A 15,962-nucleotide genomic window follows, 5' to 3' on the forward strand; every position below is an offset into this window, starting at 1 on the left:
TCATACTCAGTGAGTCCTTTGGAGTTGTTGGAAATAAAATAATAATTTTTTATATTTTTGATGTTTAATTGATAATTGCTGTTGTTCAATAGAAATGTTACTATAGTAGAAATAAATTCGTATAGATTCAGGAGAACCTGAAAGAATTTAATAAAAGACTGTGTACTATTGCCAGTCTAATATCTCAGAAATCATTTTTTTCAGGGAGGATAATGTTGGAAAGGATGTTTTTGTGTCTGACAGTATGTTTTAGAAACATTACCTGCACAGCCCGCCTGTGTGTAAATTTAGGTTATTAGTGCTCGGCGTTCCGTCTCTGCAGAGATTTCTGGGAGAGCTTTCCTTCCCTTTGGTGGCAGTGCCAGTCTGGAGAAGGAAATTGGTCCCTGACAGGCCCCTCTCCCCACTCGCTGTGGTAGCCATGGCAACAGCCGTGTGTGTCATCCTCCTGTACGGCAGAGATGCTCCTCCTGCTCGGTGACAGGTCCTGTGGAAGCCCGAGAGCTTGTTGGCTGCAAAGAGCAGCCCTGAGTATGAAACAACACCCTGCCAACCTTCAGCCAGCAAACAGCCTCCTACTGAAGAGATTAAGCTGTTGTTCCTCATTTTGCTTTTTATATTCCTGGTTTTTTTATATTTTTCCCTGTTTATTTATATTTTTATATTCTGGGGTTTTTTCGTGTAGAAGGAAATGAAGGTTGTTCGGAGCCAGTATTTGGGTTTTTTTTGCTTGCAAGTAGGGGAAAAAATTAAACATCACAGGTTTGATTGTTTCAAAACATCTTACAGTGTCAGTAAAGCAGAACCAGAACTTTAACTGAGATGAATTTAGAAGTATATGTTTGCTAAATGATGAATCGAAGTTTCCAAGGTGAAGCTTTGAAAGTTAGAAAAGTCTTTTTTTCAGGCCACTTTATTGATTTAGAAAGCCATTAGCACTTGTGTAGTTCTTTCTGTTTCATGGGAGGTAATGCATATGATTTCCTGGAGTGGTTTCTATTACCTTCTTGTAAGATTCCACCCTTCCCCAAGCATCATTTTTCTTTGTACACTCAAACTTTGTCCATTGAGAGGCCTTGTATAATATACACTTATTGAATATATATCCAGGGTTGAATGTAGTTAAGGCCCAGAACACACCTTGGATCTTTTTATCTGCCAAATTTATGAGCAGTTCACCTCTCTGCTGCTTCCTACCCTCTTCTATTTCCTGAGCCTTTAGAAGTACTCTTTAAGTAGGCAGATATGAAGATTGTAGTATAAGGACCAGCCTGGATTCTTCTAGACCTGTGTCCTTCCCTGTATATAATAATTAAAGCTTTTGAAAAGTCTGTGCCTGTTTCTCCCCTGCACCCCCAAATAATCCTCTACCTGACATAAAACTTTCAGATATTTTTGGCTATTTTCACATCAGTGTGACAATGGTACTTAGATTTACTACTCTTTTATTTGAAGAAGGGTCTAAAGAAGAGTGAGAATGGAACTCAACCCAGCTGAGAGATGGTTTGACACAATTAGAAAAATTAGTGAATACTACTGTTAGAAGTTTAGTAGATCTCTGATAAAATGGTCAGGCAACTCTAGGACCTGGAATGGTTAGTTAACAGTAGTTTTATAGAACCATCTGCAGTTGGCCTTCGTAGAGTAATATATTTTGACTGTCCTGCATGGCTTTGTGGACCTTAGGACAATAATTCCTGTTTGGATACAGAGAAGTTTGGTTGAAGGTGTCCAAAGCACTGACCTGTTAGTTCACACTGACTGGAACTGTTGCCAAGGTCTGTTTGGAAATTCAGAGACTCTGGATGACCTGTAAAATACAAATACAAGCATCAGGTTTACATCCTTTCTAAAGCCTCCTGGTAACTTTTTGCTGCTGATCATTAAGTTTGGATCCTTTATAAGTTGATCATGACTTTAAGTTATAAAGAATAGTATTTGTTTGTTTCAGAATATTTTGGGGTTTTCATGTTTGACAACAGAGCTTTCATAGGCAATTAAATTTCCTTAACAATTCTTTCATATACTTTGGAGTTCAAGTTGGGTGGCTTTCAGGGCAATAAAATTGGGGGGGATTGGTTTTTTGTTTGTTTGGAGTTGGGCTTTTTTAATTCTTCATAATCAGAATCCTTGCTGCCAAATCGATCAGTGTTACAAAAATTACATGAAAAAAATTAAAAAAATAATCAGAACTTCCAAACTAATGTAAGTATAAAAGATCTAGTGGTATATCTAAAAAAATGTTATCCTAGTCTTTGCAGTAGGCTTGTTATAGAATATTAGACTTACTCTTTTCCTATATTTCAGTTATGGAATAAAGTGTTTGTCAGGGCCTTGTGGGCTTGACAGAATTATACTGGTAGAAGTTCCATTACTGGCCAAAATAAATACATCTGATATTTTCTGGTGTTTGAATAGCTTTATCTTTTACTACTCTTAAGATTTGATGTTGGGAAACAAGCATCTGTCATCCTTTATCCAGTAAGAGAACTGGTTTTTTCCTCTTTTTGTATGTTGTTCTTATGGATGTTCTTCATAAGAAAAAAATGTTTTTCTCATGAAAGAAGTTTCTGTAAGTTTTATGTATGTTTGCTCTGAAATTTTGAAATACTATGACTCTCTGGCTGATCATTGTCTATGGTATCTGGATAAAATGTTTTTCTTAGATGCCTGATTTTGTCCTCTTGCTTAAATGCACATCAAGAATTGCCTGAATCTGCTCTGATTAGAAGTAATTGAAGAATATTACACTAACTTCTATTTTTCCTGTTCTTTTTTAAAACTCTGAACATCCAAGCTAGAAAATACCATACAGAGAAGTCAGATTGTGTCACATTATCCTGTGCTATTGTCCTGATCTTCACACAGTAGTATAAAAAGTTAACTTTTCAAAACTAAAGCCTAAAATCCTGCAAAGACCGAGACTAAAGAATCTGCCAGAGTTAAAACACAGATTGCTTTCACAGAGATTTTAAATGAATTGGCAGATCAGCTCACTGTGTAAGACAGATAAGTGGGATAAATGCAGAGCCATGTGGAATTAACTGTGTCTCACAACTCAGGCTCTGTCTACCCAATATGGATATGGAAGTGTTTGGAAGAGTAGCCTCTTGTCTTGTCAAAACCTTTCCTCTGGATTGCCAGAGCAGCTGTGCAGTGTTCTGTGCTTGATAGTTGCTGTTTATTCCAGCTGCTAGGAGTCAATATCTACACTTTATCAAAACACTTTTCTGTAGCAAAAATTACCAGAAAGCTTTTGTTTATCAAAACTAGTATTTTTATATGTGTGTGTGTGTGTATATAATTTTAAAAAGCTGGCCTTTAACTATGAACCCTGAACTCTAGAAATGTTTCTCTGATCACCTTGTACAGGAAGTCTTTCAACAAGGGAGCTTATTGTCTCTCTCTCAGCTGTTGATAGCAAATAAACCTAAAATCCTTCTCAAAGATCACCAGGAAAGGTCACATCAAATAAGCAGAAATGACATTTGTCACCACAAGAGATAACATTTTACTTTGCATAAATGGATTACAACTCTGGCTTCTTAATGTGTCCCTTCAGAAAAGGAGCTGTATCCCACAGCCCTGCCTCTGCTGGGTGTTCTTCTGCCACTGCACTGCAGGGCAGCCAGCAGGCTTTAGGTGGGTAACACAAGGGGCTGTTTAGGATTTTATATGTCACAACAGCTTAGATTCCAGTGCCCAGTAGGTAACTAAAGCAGCCCCAGAAACACTCAGGTCAAGGGCTTTCAGAAAGGTCTGGTCCTTAAGAGACGATCTGCTGCTGGACTCTGTTCCTGCATAGCTGTGAGAACAGCTTCCTTCAGCAGCTGGAAGGAGTCATGTAGAAGGTCCTTACCTTCTAAGACAGTGAAAGGCCTGTGCAATGGTGAGCTGAGGCACTGCCCTGGTTCATTTGGAGGCAGCAGAATGAGTGAAACCAAAGCAAACACTCAGAACAGTCAGGTTATGAGAGTAACGCAGCGAGAAGGTGAACATAGAGGGAAAAGTTGTGTTGGAGTCCTCTCAGGCACTTCCAGCAGGCTAGTTTAGAACTGGGAGAAAATACTCTTTTGCATGTTTTTTTAAGGCAGTGACATAGGAGAGAAAGGATATCAAAAGTCATAGTGTTACTGGATTTTGTGTCAGAATATACTTGCATTTAGCTGGTTAAAAAAAAAATGCAAATTAGCAGTTTTCGGTATTTCCGTGCTGTCTCCTACATTTGTGCTTTCTTGTCTGACATAGCAGGATATCCAGTCAGTAAAAAAAATGCCATTCAATTTGTAATTTTTGTAAGAGGGACTGAGATTAAGCTATGATTATGCAAACTATGCAGTTATTGTGGACATGCGTTCTAGAAACTGTATTCCTCCTAATGGTCAAAAAATAACAAATGACTTTTTTTTTTTTTTCTTTTCCAATAGAAAAAACAAAAGAATGTTTTGAGGATAGGAATTCAGGGTCTGGGTTCCCCGTTGTGGGGTGATGACATTTGTTGCAGTGATACTCCTGAAGATGTTCATAGCCTTACAAAATTCCTTTATGTTCTCCGTGGCCTCCTCAGGAAATCTTTGTCAGCCTGCATCATCACAGTTCCAGCTCACCTTATCCAGGTAGGAATGCTGCTTTTGCTGTATTTCATAGCTGACACAGCAGTTAGCCATACCTTTTAAGTTTATGGTAAGACAACAAATGCAGTTTTGGACATTTCTAGAAGTCTTTGTGTTCAAAGTTGAAATTAAAACATAACTATATGTTCTGCTTTTGTGGGACATCCACACTGTAAAATCTACCAAGACCTAAGTGTAGAATAATCTTAAATACAGTTATGCCATATGTGAGTCTTAATCCTCTTTTGAAAAACTATCAGAATTTCAGAAACTGCAGAAAGGTAAGAAAACAGTGGTAGTCATCCCTTTTTTAGTTATTTTTTACAACATCTCTAGGCACTTTTCCAGTGCCTTCAGGATGCTGTTTGGAGTTTCAGTGCAAGACTTTTCATTCCACTGTCTTCACCTGTCATACTCATTATGGTGATGTGTGATCTTGTTTTTAAAGTCAGGAATTGAAAGGTATGGATTTACTCTATAGTTCCAATATCCCCTTGTATTGGGACCAGGAGCAAACCAGTTATGGTGTCAGAGTAATTCTCCCAACAAGCAGCTTGTAGCACCTTTCCTGAGAGTATGTGGAGACCTAAATGTATCTTCTGAAAATAAACTTTTTTAGCAAAAGGAAAAATGTAGGCAGTCTTTTGTTCTGCGAATGGTAATGTAACTCAGAAAAGCAAAATTATTATTCACAATGAACAGAGAACCTATAATTTTAGGTATTTGATTTAATTATAGGAAAAAAGTACTGGATAAAACCTCACATTATGCAAAATGTTTTCATAGTAGGTGAGTTTATCAACAGATTAAATCCTGTCTTAGGTAAGTACATGACTCACATGTATTGGATTTTGTTAAAGGTGTTTGAATACCTGCAAATATTATTTATCCAGATACCCTGTGCACTTACTGCTTCAAAAATGAAGAAACTCTATTTTCTAGTTTTACCATTGTAGTGAAAAGTGTATGAATATTCCTCTTGCAGTGCATACCTCCACCTCCTTATTTTTAAATATTAGATGGCAGTTTGCCTTTAAAAAGAGTGACACTTTAATTTAATGCAATGAATAGAATTTGTGAATGTAAAAGCACCATCCTAGATTTTGCCCATTGGAATTGCCTCTCCATAACTGGGACATACATCTCATTCATTGTACTCTTCTTTATCTATCATTTCAGTAACGGGTATGTTCATATTTTAGAGATATCCAGAAGTGTCTCTAAGAAAGAAACTGAAGAGTGAAGGTTTTTGTTTGTTTCAAAGTTACCTGGGAAGTTGATTTTTGTTTTTTTGTTTGTAAATCCCATGTAAACCCATTCCCAGGGAGTAAGGAGTGAAATTACACATTGCATTTTTAATCGCTGATTTTTTAATTTTAATAAAACCGTTTTGACAGGAAGTGCTAGAATATTCTGAATTTTTTTTAAAAAAAAAAAAAGAAGAAAGATTACTTACAGAATCTTTGCTCAGCATTAATATTTTTTTTTTAAATCATGCAACTCGGTGTATCCTTCTTTGAGCACTGCACCGCGGAGAGAAAAACTGTCATTAGGAGGAGCAAAGCTGCTGAGGGTTCCTTATACCCCACATTACTCAGTTCCCAGAGCCCTGCTGTGTAGTTGTTCCACTCTCCAAGAAGCCTGTTAAAGAGCCCCTGAGAGCATGTGTACAGCCCTCCATGTTAATAGTTAATTGGTGAGGATGGCGAGATGAGAGGACAGCCGAACATGTGGTCTCTCAGGCTCAAGCCGGAGCCAGACCTTTAGTTATAATAACAGCAGCTGCTCACATTCTCACAACCCAGCTACTCACCATTCTGTTGCTGAGGTTTCTCACTGGATAAAAAAAAAAAAAAAAAAAAGTGAAGGAAATATCTTTTCTTTCCAAGAGAATAAGAGAGAGGGATTTTTTTTTCTTTTTTTTCTCCTAAGTGCCTTTCTGTATATGTATTTAATTTGATGGGAGTATGTTCCAGCATATGCTTTCTCTGTTGAATCTTAAAGTCAGTACACTGAAGCCAGAGAAAATGCACATAATTTTTCTGAAGATATAGTAAATTCCACATTTTTCCCTGAACTACTGTTGCTGTATTTCCTATGTTAACTTTTGGCTCCTGACTGAATTAACTGGATGATCTACAAGTAAATTCTTCACATGTGTAATTTCCATGAAGGACATGGAAGCTCAAAATCACAGTTAATCAAAGTTTCATCTGCATGACGTGTACCGAAAAATAGTTTCATTTTTACCTGCTTTGTCATGAAAAAGTAGATTTTTGGTAGTGACTCCTACCACATCTTGTCTCTGCCAGCCCCCAGTACTGGTTAGTCCAGTGAAGAAGAAATAAAACTCACAATTGGTGGTACCGGTTTTCAACAGGGACAATGTCTTTTCAACCCAGAGTAGTTACATTTTTTATATGCACTGTATTACTAATATGTATATATATATATGTATATACATAGTTTGAGATTGATTTCTTTTCTGTATTTTTCCTAATAGTTTGCATGTAGTAATGTGGCAGGTAGCTCCACAAATTAAATCTGCCCAGTTTCTCTCTTTTTTCAGAACATTTAATTTTGCCTTTGCTTTTCATATATTGTATCTTCGTTCTTGGCTGATAGCACATTAAAATAATCCTCCCTATTTTATATTTTTTGTATTCTGATTTGTAATTTTTCTCATGTTGCCTCCTTACTCTGGTTTTAAACAGTCACTTTGCCTTGTTTCAGTAACATAATACAGTAATGCCATTATTGTTTGTTTACTTTTCCTGCATTCTAATGTCTGGTTTGACTCTTTGGTGACTACTGGACATTAAACAGTGATTTTGTTCTTGATGTTTTTCCCTCTGTGATACACATCCACCAATGTGGCTCTTTCATTATTCCAGCAATTCATTGTCTTGGATTTAATAACTTGGAATTGCATTTATCCAAAGATGGTGCTCATTCATCCAGCTTGATGGGACACTGAATGTCCTCACAGTTTTCTGTAAGGCTATATTTTGGTAAAAGACACAGATTTGCAAAAAAAAAAAAAAAATCTGTTTGTGTGCAGAGTTTTTTCAGAGTAATTTAAAGAAACCGTAGTCCACTAAAGCAGGCAGATTTTTTGTGTTTTATTGCTGAAACTTCCAGTGCAACCAGCACATGAAGTTTCTCAACCACAAAAATAGGAGTACGTTATTCTGGTTTAAAGCAGATGACACAAAAAAAAAACTTAGCCAATTATGAATTTTATTCAGATGCTGTGTGACAAGTTTTACTTGATTGATATTTTCTACCGATTGAACATACTCTTATCTTACATTGTCTGTCAGGTAATAAATATTGAGCTACTCACGAGTATGATTAAAATAGTTGATGGAAGGTTATTTTTCAAGTCTTCCTACTGCTTCTTGAAAATGCATTGTGCCTGTGAAATCATATGGTACATTTGAAAAGGGAAAATTACTTCCATTTTTAAATTCTAGCATTGATCGAGGAGGGCAGATTGAAGAGGGATTTCATTTGTTGTTACAATTTTCAAATTTAAGGAATATTATAAAAGCAAGCGAGAACTCTTCTTCTGTGTGTTGATAATCTGTGCATTGTAATACCTAAATTTAGAAAAAGAATTATTGTGCTATTGTGTGACTGAGAGGACTTTAATGTCACTGCAAAAGCCCTAAATTATAATTTTAAATATTTTCGTAATGCATTTTTTCTTTAATTATTAGAAATCATTGGTGAGTCCAAGAATACCTCTGCTAAATGCTAAATAATGTTTGTAATTCTATTCCTGTTCTTCCCAATTTTGTATCACTTAGATAATTTTTTTTTTTGGAGTAGATTATTATTTTCACTGGGAGAAAGCACTTGTTAAAGCCATCCTTTATTTTGAACTTGAAGCTGTACTACTGGTAAGGACTAACAACTATATTAGTCAGCAAGTACCAAGGGAAATTAATTGACTAATGAAAAGTCAGTATGAATAAGTCTTGCCACAGAACCTGTCCTCAGAGTCTGAAGTTCTGTTTAGCAAGGTATTTTCATTATTTCATCCAGTATGTTGAAAAATTAATTTCCTACAATATTAATGGTTTGATGTTTTGAATTCACTGAAGTGCAGAAGTTACTGTATGTTTCAGTGTAGGAAAATTCGGAAACAAACCTTTCCACATCCAAAGCCTTTTGTGTTCACACTGAGTAATTTAGCAGCTAAACTCAAAGTCAAGCAATAGAGTGCTTTAGAATCCATTGCTAATATAGGATTATAAGATGTGAACTCCTATAGCTTGTGAATTTGTCACAGTTTGAAGTCTTGATTCCTGTGACAAGAACTAAGAGTGATTGCCTACCTTAGAATCCTAACTTCTGTGAGTTCACTAGTGTAAAATGCTGAATAACCTTCAAACGTATTCGATGAGGTGGCTGCTGCAGACAGATTTGTACTGAGATCAAATGTCATGTGATTTCTGTATCATAAATAAGGAACCTTTGGAAGTTCTCTGCGAAACAGAAAGTATGAAAATGAAATGATCTTAATATTTTTCTATTTTTTTTTAACATGATTTTTAATGTTGCGTGTTGCTTTCTGTTGCCCATGAGAAATACAGTTTAACAACCGTGCCAAAAATGTCGAGAGCCATAAGTTTATGACAGGTATTCTTGGGCTATCCTCATAGCTTTTGGATATGAATATTCTGGGGTTTAGACATTCATAAAAGCATCTTTAAAATTATGATTGAGTAGGAAGCTCAGAAAAGTATATTATTCACAATTTAAATTGTGGAACAGTAAGTTGGGGTTTTTTTTCAATTTCTCTAATTATTGAAAGTATTTGTTAATCAATTGTAGAAGAAATAGAAGTATTTTGTTGTTTCATAAAATAAGGCTTTGGTTGCCAACAGGCTGTGTTCTAGCACTACCACTACCACTTCTGATTTGGTAACAACTATCCACTTAAAAAACAAATAAAATATACATCTGAAGCATGTTTTTCTACCTAAGTGTTATTGTCTTTTAACTGAATTAACTGTATTATGAAGGACAGTCACATTGTATGTTAAAGTCACATGCATTTAACAAGCCTTCTCATTTTAATAAATTTTACTTTTTAGGACAGTGTACACACATCCTTATCACCATCTCCTCAACACCCTCTCTTTAATAAAAAAGTCACTTTTCCAGAAGGCATATGTTAAATTTGAGAAGTGCATGAGCACGTGCAAGATTGCCATTTTATTTTACACTTTATGTCTATAAACTGAACATACGCCCGTGAAAACTTTACAAAAATTAGGTGAGATTTAGAACTAAATCTTTGAACTGCAGCATTAGACCTAAACAGTTAAATATCCCATCACAGTATGGAGATAGTCATCTGTTCAAGCATATGGAATCTTTTGGCTACTGGACTAAGTAGTTAATATAATGCCCAGTGTCCAGACATGGCCACAACTGTTATGGAAGCAGAAGGGAAGAGGCTCATGTATTGAGCCCATTTGGACACTGATAAGTAAAGATTAGAAGAGTGACTTTAAACAATACAGGCCAAAGTAGTTATCTGCTTTAAGCCAAGTAATTCTTTTAGAAAATGGAAAAATGGAAGGTAGTATTTTTCTGAAGAAATACTTTTTTTTTTTTTTTTTCTTGAGTACAAGTACAGGTTCTTGGGGGGAAAAAAAAGCCCTGTGAATCTAACCTTAAATATAGGGTTTATCTGTTGTATTTCAGAACAAAGAACAGTAATTTTGTGTAAAACTATTTTATATTTAAATTCTTGTGTATGTATTTCCCATCTTAAATGATTTTCACAGGACTGAATGTTGAGTTTCTGTGCACTGTGCGTTTAGAAACATTTTTATGTGCACTTCTGGTGGTGTTTAAAAACCCTGAAATTTCAGAATCCAATTTTACCTCTTTTTGTTTAGAACTTCTCTATTAATTACAATATAATTATAATAAAAAGGAATACTGCATCTTTAATGATGTTTTTGTGCCTATGTAGTTAAGCTTTAATGCTAGGGGGAAAAAAAAAAAAAAAGATTAAATTAGCCTTGTAACCTCTTTCTCTTCCAGACTGATGATGGAAAATAAAAGCTCTTAGCCACAGAATGTAACACTTAGAATTAATATTTAATTAGACCAGCAAATTGTACACCGTGGCTGAAAGCTTCCAAAGAGTTGTTAGTGCCACAATTGACCTACAAGTTTAATAATAACTCACTTCTAGGAGCAAGTGCCAGTTCAGCATAGTGGAGCCACTGTAAGAAAGTCCTGGGAGATTAAAATCAGCAAACCAAATGGCAGGCGAGGATTCCTGGGATGGAGCCTTCTGGAAAGCTGGGAGCTGGAGTAGCTTTTCAGCCAGGATTCAGATGAGAACAGTGGGCAAAAAAAGCTGATCCCTCCTGTTCTGGGAGCTTCTGGTTGTAGGCCAAAATCTTGGAACAGTTTTTTTTCTAAATGTTCTTACTGCAGCTATTAATTTATATCACAAATCAAGTAATGAATGGCTTGTCTTCATCTTTTAATTAAGTTTTAGTACAAACATTATTGCTGAATTCACTGGTCATGAATTTTACTTATGGAAGAATGATACTTTTTTGGTAGAACGTGTCATTTAGTGTGTTTGTGTTGCAGAATGTTTAATTTTATCGTATCTTCTTGCTACATAAAGGGGTTCTTGTTATAGTAAGATATGATGAGCAATTTGTCATAATATTATGAAGTGTGTAAATTAAATATGAAATGAGTATACGTTGTAAGATATCGTGTTTTGAAGGTTAAATAGCTTAATCTTGCTTTTCATTTTGTGAACAATTAAAATATAAAGCCAGTAACTACCATTAGATATCCATCTGAGCCTTAATTCTATGGCAAATTATTCTAGTGAAATAGGGCACCATAAGTTCAAAAATGTGCAAACACACAGCAACAGACTGAGGAAGGAACATTCTGCATTATTTATTGGCTAGATCCTGAATAATTAAAGAAATGCCTACTCATTAGTTAAAAATTAAAGCAGGTGAGGACCTTGCCAGCAGAGGGAGCAGTCATGTCTTTCCTTAGGTTCCCATCGTTTCCAGCCTACCCATCATTTCCACCCTACCTCTTCTTATTGCCCAGCCAGTTTCCCATCTGGACCTAGCTTTGCCAGCCTGCTCCTGATGACAGCCTATAATTTTATGCTGGATAAGGGATTAGTTCCTTAAATGATTTTATATTTCAGGATCTTGCCACCTGATTACCAACATCAGTTAGATGTTCCTTTTGGTACTTGCGTACTGATAATTGAAATAGTGGTGGAGGTTCTTTTTGGTCACCTGAGAATAACATTTGTTGAAAGAATTAAAGTTGCAGCAAGAGTTTGCCTTTCTGAATTGGAAAGCAAACTGCAATGACATTCTTTTTTACAGGCAAAATGGCAACAAAAGGAACTCCTAAACCTTTTTCATATAATGACTGATTCCCAATGGAGTCATGGGATTTTAGTTAAACCAGTTGGTCTCAGATACATAATTTCAGCAGTTTTGTTATGACTCTTTTGTAATACAGCTCTCATTCTTTCAGACTTCTTTTGCACCTCTATTTTATGCTATGATCCATTGGTAGGATTGCATGTTTGATGTGTTAATTTTCTAGAGAAATCTGCTCAAATGGTCAGTTCATTTTTGTAATATTTAAAGACAAGTAGTAACGTACAGATTTTCATGTATGTGCTTTTATAACAGTGAGACAGTCTCATTGTTAAGAAGCAGATAGTGTTCAGGGGAGGTGCTGGGCTCATCTCAGCCTAGATCTTGTACTGATTTCTTCCCAGCCACTCACCCTTCACTGAAGAAGGGCTTGATCAGATTTACTTCATTTACTCAGTGCAGCAGGGCAAGAGCCCCACACCCCAGAACCATCACCTGCAGCCTGTGCTTTCTGCTGCTGAATGCTAAGGAAAGAGAAAAGCACTGAGCAGGGATTCAGCTCAAAAAGTGTCACCCTTTAACACGCTGTACATCTGTCACCTCTTTCAGCCAGATAATAACAGGATTTTCAGCACCCAGCTTTCTGGGCTTCAACTCCCACATCACCTTTATGATAGCACCAGATATTTTCCTGATACCCCAAGGCCTCCTAAACCAAGCCTTAAATAGAAGCAGGTAGACAGGGCTTCAAAGAAAGGCTGAGTTGGGATCCCAGCTCGGTGTTGACTGGCTTTTGGCTGTGGACAACTCACAGGACACCTTTGTGCTTGTTACTGACTTGTGAGGGAGGAATGCAGCATTTACCTGTCTTTTGTGAAGCATTTGGAGATCAACAGATGGAAAGTTTGATTTAAACTGCTAGACTTTGTTCATTTTTTTTTTAGGTGCAGCAGCAACTGTTACTGATTGCTTAATTTATCTCTATTTAATCATCTCTCCTTTTGCTGTTGGCCTTTAGGTCTTCCCTTCAACAGCAAAACAGACATACTTTTTATTTTGTAAGATACCACAGTTTGCTGGCCTTAGGTGCTTCCAGAGCTCAAGTAACACACAAGTCCGTTTCAGTGAAGATCCAAAGATTTATTTTTATTTTAGTGTGATATTTAGTTTTTATTTCCTAGATGATTATTCTTCCTGAAAATTTATGAAGATTAATTGGATACTGTGTCATCCACCTTCATCTGATATTTTGTATGATAACATGCAAAAACATTGCAGAGTTCCCATAGACAACTACCAGGACAAACATTATTAAAAGCAACTTTAAGAGAACAACCAAAATCTGGAATTAATATGTTGTGTAACATATTGACCAACAGATGCTTTGTTACCCTCTTCCCTTTTTTACAACTACATTGCATCTAATTGCCTGCTCATGTCTTCCTTACACGTCCTTTCTTTGCTTCTGTAACTTGGATAAAATTATTCAAAGATACTATTTATTGCTTGCAATCAGCTAATGTAACACAGTGTACATACAGTCAACCAAAAATCAGTGCTCTGTGGTTTCAGCCATACAAATGGATGCTTATACCTAAGTTCTGCTGTAGTCAGTAAGGTTCTTCAAAAGTAAGAGAAAATGCCTAATTAGTGAGAATCCCTAAATGTAAATTTCTCATCACTGAAGGCATTGTAGTTTGTAGAAAATCATATTTCTAGGATATCTGTTTTCCAGCAAAGACATTGCATTTGTGTTCGGTTTTCTTGTGATCTTGATACAAATTTCTACACACCAAAATTTGTTAATGTCCTATTGGTCATCTTATATTCCAGTGGTCTGAGTGTACATTCATTTTAGAGCCAAAATTCAGTGTTCAGTTAGTAGATTTGCTGTGCTCAAACACTGTAAACAGTCATCTTGGAGTTAGAAGATATATAGAATTTTATAGTTTAGAGTCTTTATTAATTATTGATTAACACTTTTTGTCAGAACAGTTATTAATCTTTTATTTTTGGGACTTGTGAAAAATCCAAAAGTGCACAAACTGTATCCTTCTATAAAACTAGTACAAGGGCCTAATGCCCAACTTCTTTTACCAAAATAAAACGTGTGGGTAATTCTGTGATTTTCTGAGCAGTAATTATTAACAAATGGTGATAAATATTTAAGCCATGCTTCTTAATAATTTATTTTTTCAATGTAAAATCCTTTGGAGATTAACTAGTAATGACAAGTGATAAATATTTGTATGTTGTGAAGTCATTACCACATTATCATTGTGTGATAATCTCTCAAAAAATATCAAGAATTATTTCATCTGTCAAATATCCAACCACTGTTTCATTATGGTCCAGTGTGGCTGTCTGTGTTGTAGTACTAAGCTTACTTCAGCTTTGTGACAGAATGTTTTAAATAGAATTAAAAAAAGAAAATACAACGAATTTTTGAGCGTTTCTTGAAAATTCACACACCAGAATTTACTTGAAGTTCATAAGGTTCATACTACTTCGCTGGAACTTGCCTGCTGTTTATTATTGACACTTGCTTTTGAATGAAGTGCCAGGATCTCTGGATTCACCTGTTGGTACCAACACAAATTGTTGCCTCCAAATACACTTTTGGGGGGCGAATCTGAATTCATTTTTCAATACTGTGCTGTCATACAGAATGTGTGCAACTCACTCTTTAAACTGGGGTTTGTCCCAGTACTAACAGTATTTGTGAGTAGTGCTTTAGGTAATGAAAGTCATGTAGGATTCAATGTATTAAATCTTAATTAAATGTTTTAAAATAAAACCAGTGATGGGATTGTATTAGCAGAATGTAAAGATGAAGCAGTTAAATATAGCCCTCTACCAAAATATAGGCCTAATGTCTCTGAAAGGAGACGTGGTCACAAAATACCTTATTTTCAATGTAAGTCAGTCAGTATTAAAGTTATGTTAATATATTGATCAGAATACAAATGCAAATATATGCAAAAAGCCTATGTAATTCAAGAGCTTAATGTATTTATATATGCTGGTATTTAGTATTTATTATTAAATACATATGCATTTATGTATCTGTATATGCTAGTTGGATCTCATTGCAGATCTTTAACATGAGGCTCTTATTTTCCTTTTAAATTTTGATATTGTTTAAATGTACTATATAGAAAAGTCGAAGGTGTTCTAAGAAAAATTTCCATTCTTTGACTTTTTTTTTACTTATACAGTGCAAGGACTGAGAATTTAAATATTTTTTATTACCCAAATTTTGCGTGGTTTTTAATTTTTTTAGAAATGGAATGAGAGGATATATCTTTGGGTGTTGGAAAAATTTTGACAGGAAATCAGAGGAGAACTAGAAATTAGAGCAGAGTAGAAAAGACAGATTTTTTTCCTAATACGGAATCCAGATGAACCAAGATTGACTTGATTAATAGTAGTAATGATAAAATTGTGGTACATTAAGAACTCAATCCAGTAGAAACACACAATATTAATTTCAGGGTGTAAGTTTGAGCACACAGGCTATCCATGTATTTATGGTGGTAGAACACTGTGCTTTATACTCAAACACAGAAGATGAGACATTTTGAACTGCTTTAGTTGTAAATAAGTATTTTTAAACATGCACAGATAATTACTCAAAGCTATGTACATTCTGAAAATGAATTAGTAGGACAAAGCAATCATTTTCCATAATTGCCCTTCCCAAAAGCTGGTTAAATGTGTGTATAGTTCCCATGTACATATGCATATCATTTTCTTGACATGTTTTGAAAGTACACTTCGGTTGAGCCCAAATATTGCAAGTTTGCACTTAAAAGAAAACGTCTGTCTAAAACAGTAGCACAAAGTAGGATATAGAATGGATGCCCAGCCCAGCCTGCACAACAGGGTTGCTACCATGTTGTTAGAATAATTATATTTTGGCTGAACTAACTAATTTAGAAAA

The 15,962-nt window shown here is 35.5% G+C and overlaps 1 protein-coding gene across 8 annotated transcripts in view; it reads left to right on the forward strand.

Moving 5' to 3' along the window:
* The window catches only part of ELP4 (elongator acetyltransferase complex subunit 4), a 141,272-nt gene that overhangs the window by 40,882 nt on the left and 84,428 nt on the right, over positions 1 to 15,962 (forward strand). For 7 of the 8 annotated variants that reach the window (XM_064656997.1, XM_064656999.1, XM_064656998.1 and 4 more), the window contains exon 7: positions 4,428 to 4,616. The exons of the other annotated variant lie outside the window; for it this stretch is intronic. In XM_064656997.1, coding sequence (XP_064513067.1) covers positions 4,428 to 4,616 — 189 coding nt within the window. The remainder of the gene's footprint in view (positions 1 to 4,427; positions 4,617 to 15,962) is intronic. 8 annotated transcript variants of the gene reach the window in all.

Source organism: Pseudopipra pipra, chromosome 6 (assembly GCF_036250125.1).
Source record: "Pseudopipra pipra isolate bDixPip1 chromosome 6, bDixPip1.hap1, whole genome shotgun sequence".
Classification (NCBI taxonomy): Eukaryota; Metazoa; Chordata; class Aves; order Passeriformes; family Pipridae; genus Pseudopipra; species Pseudopipra pipra.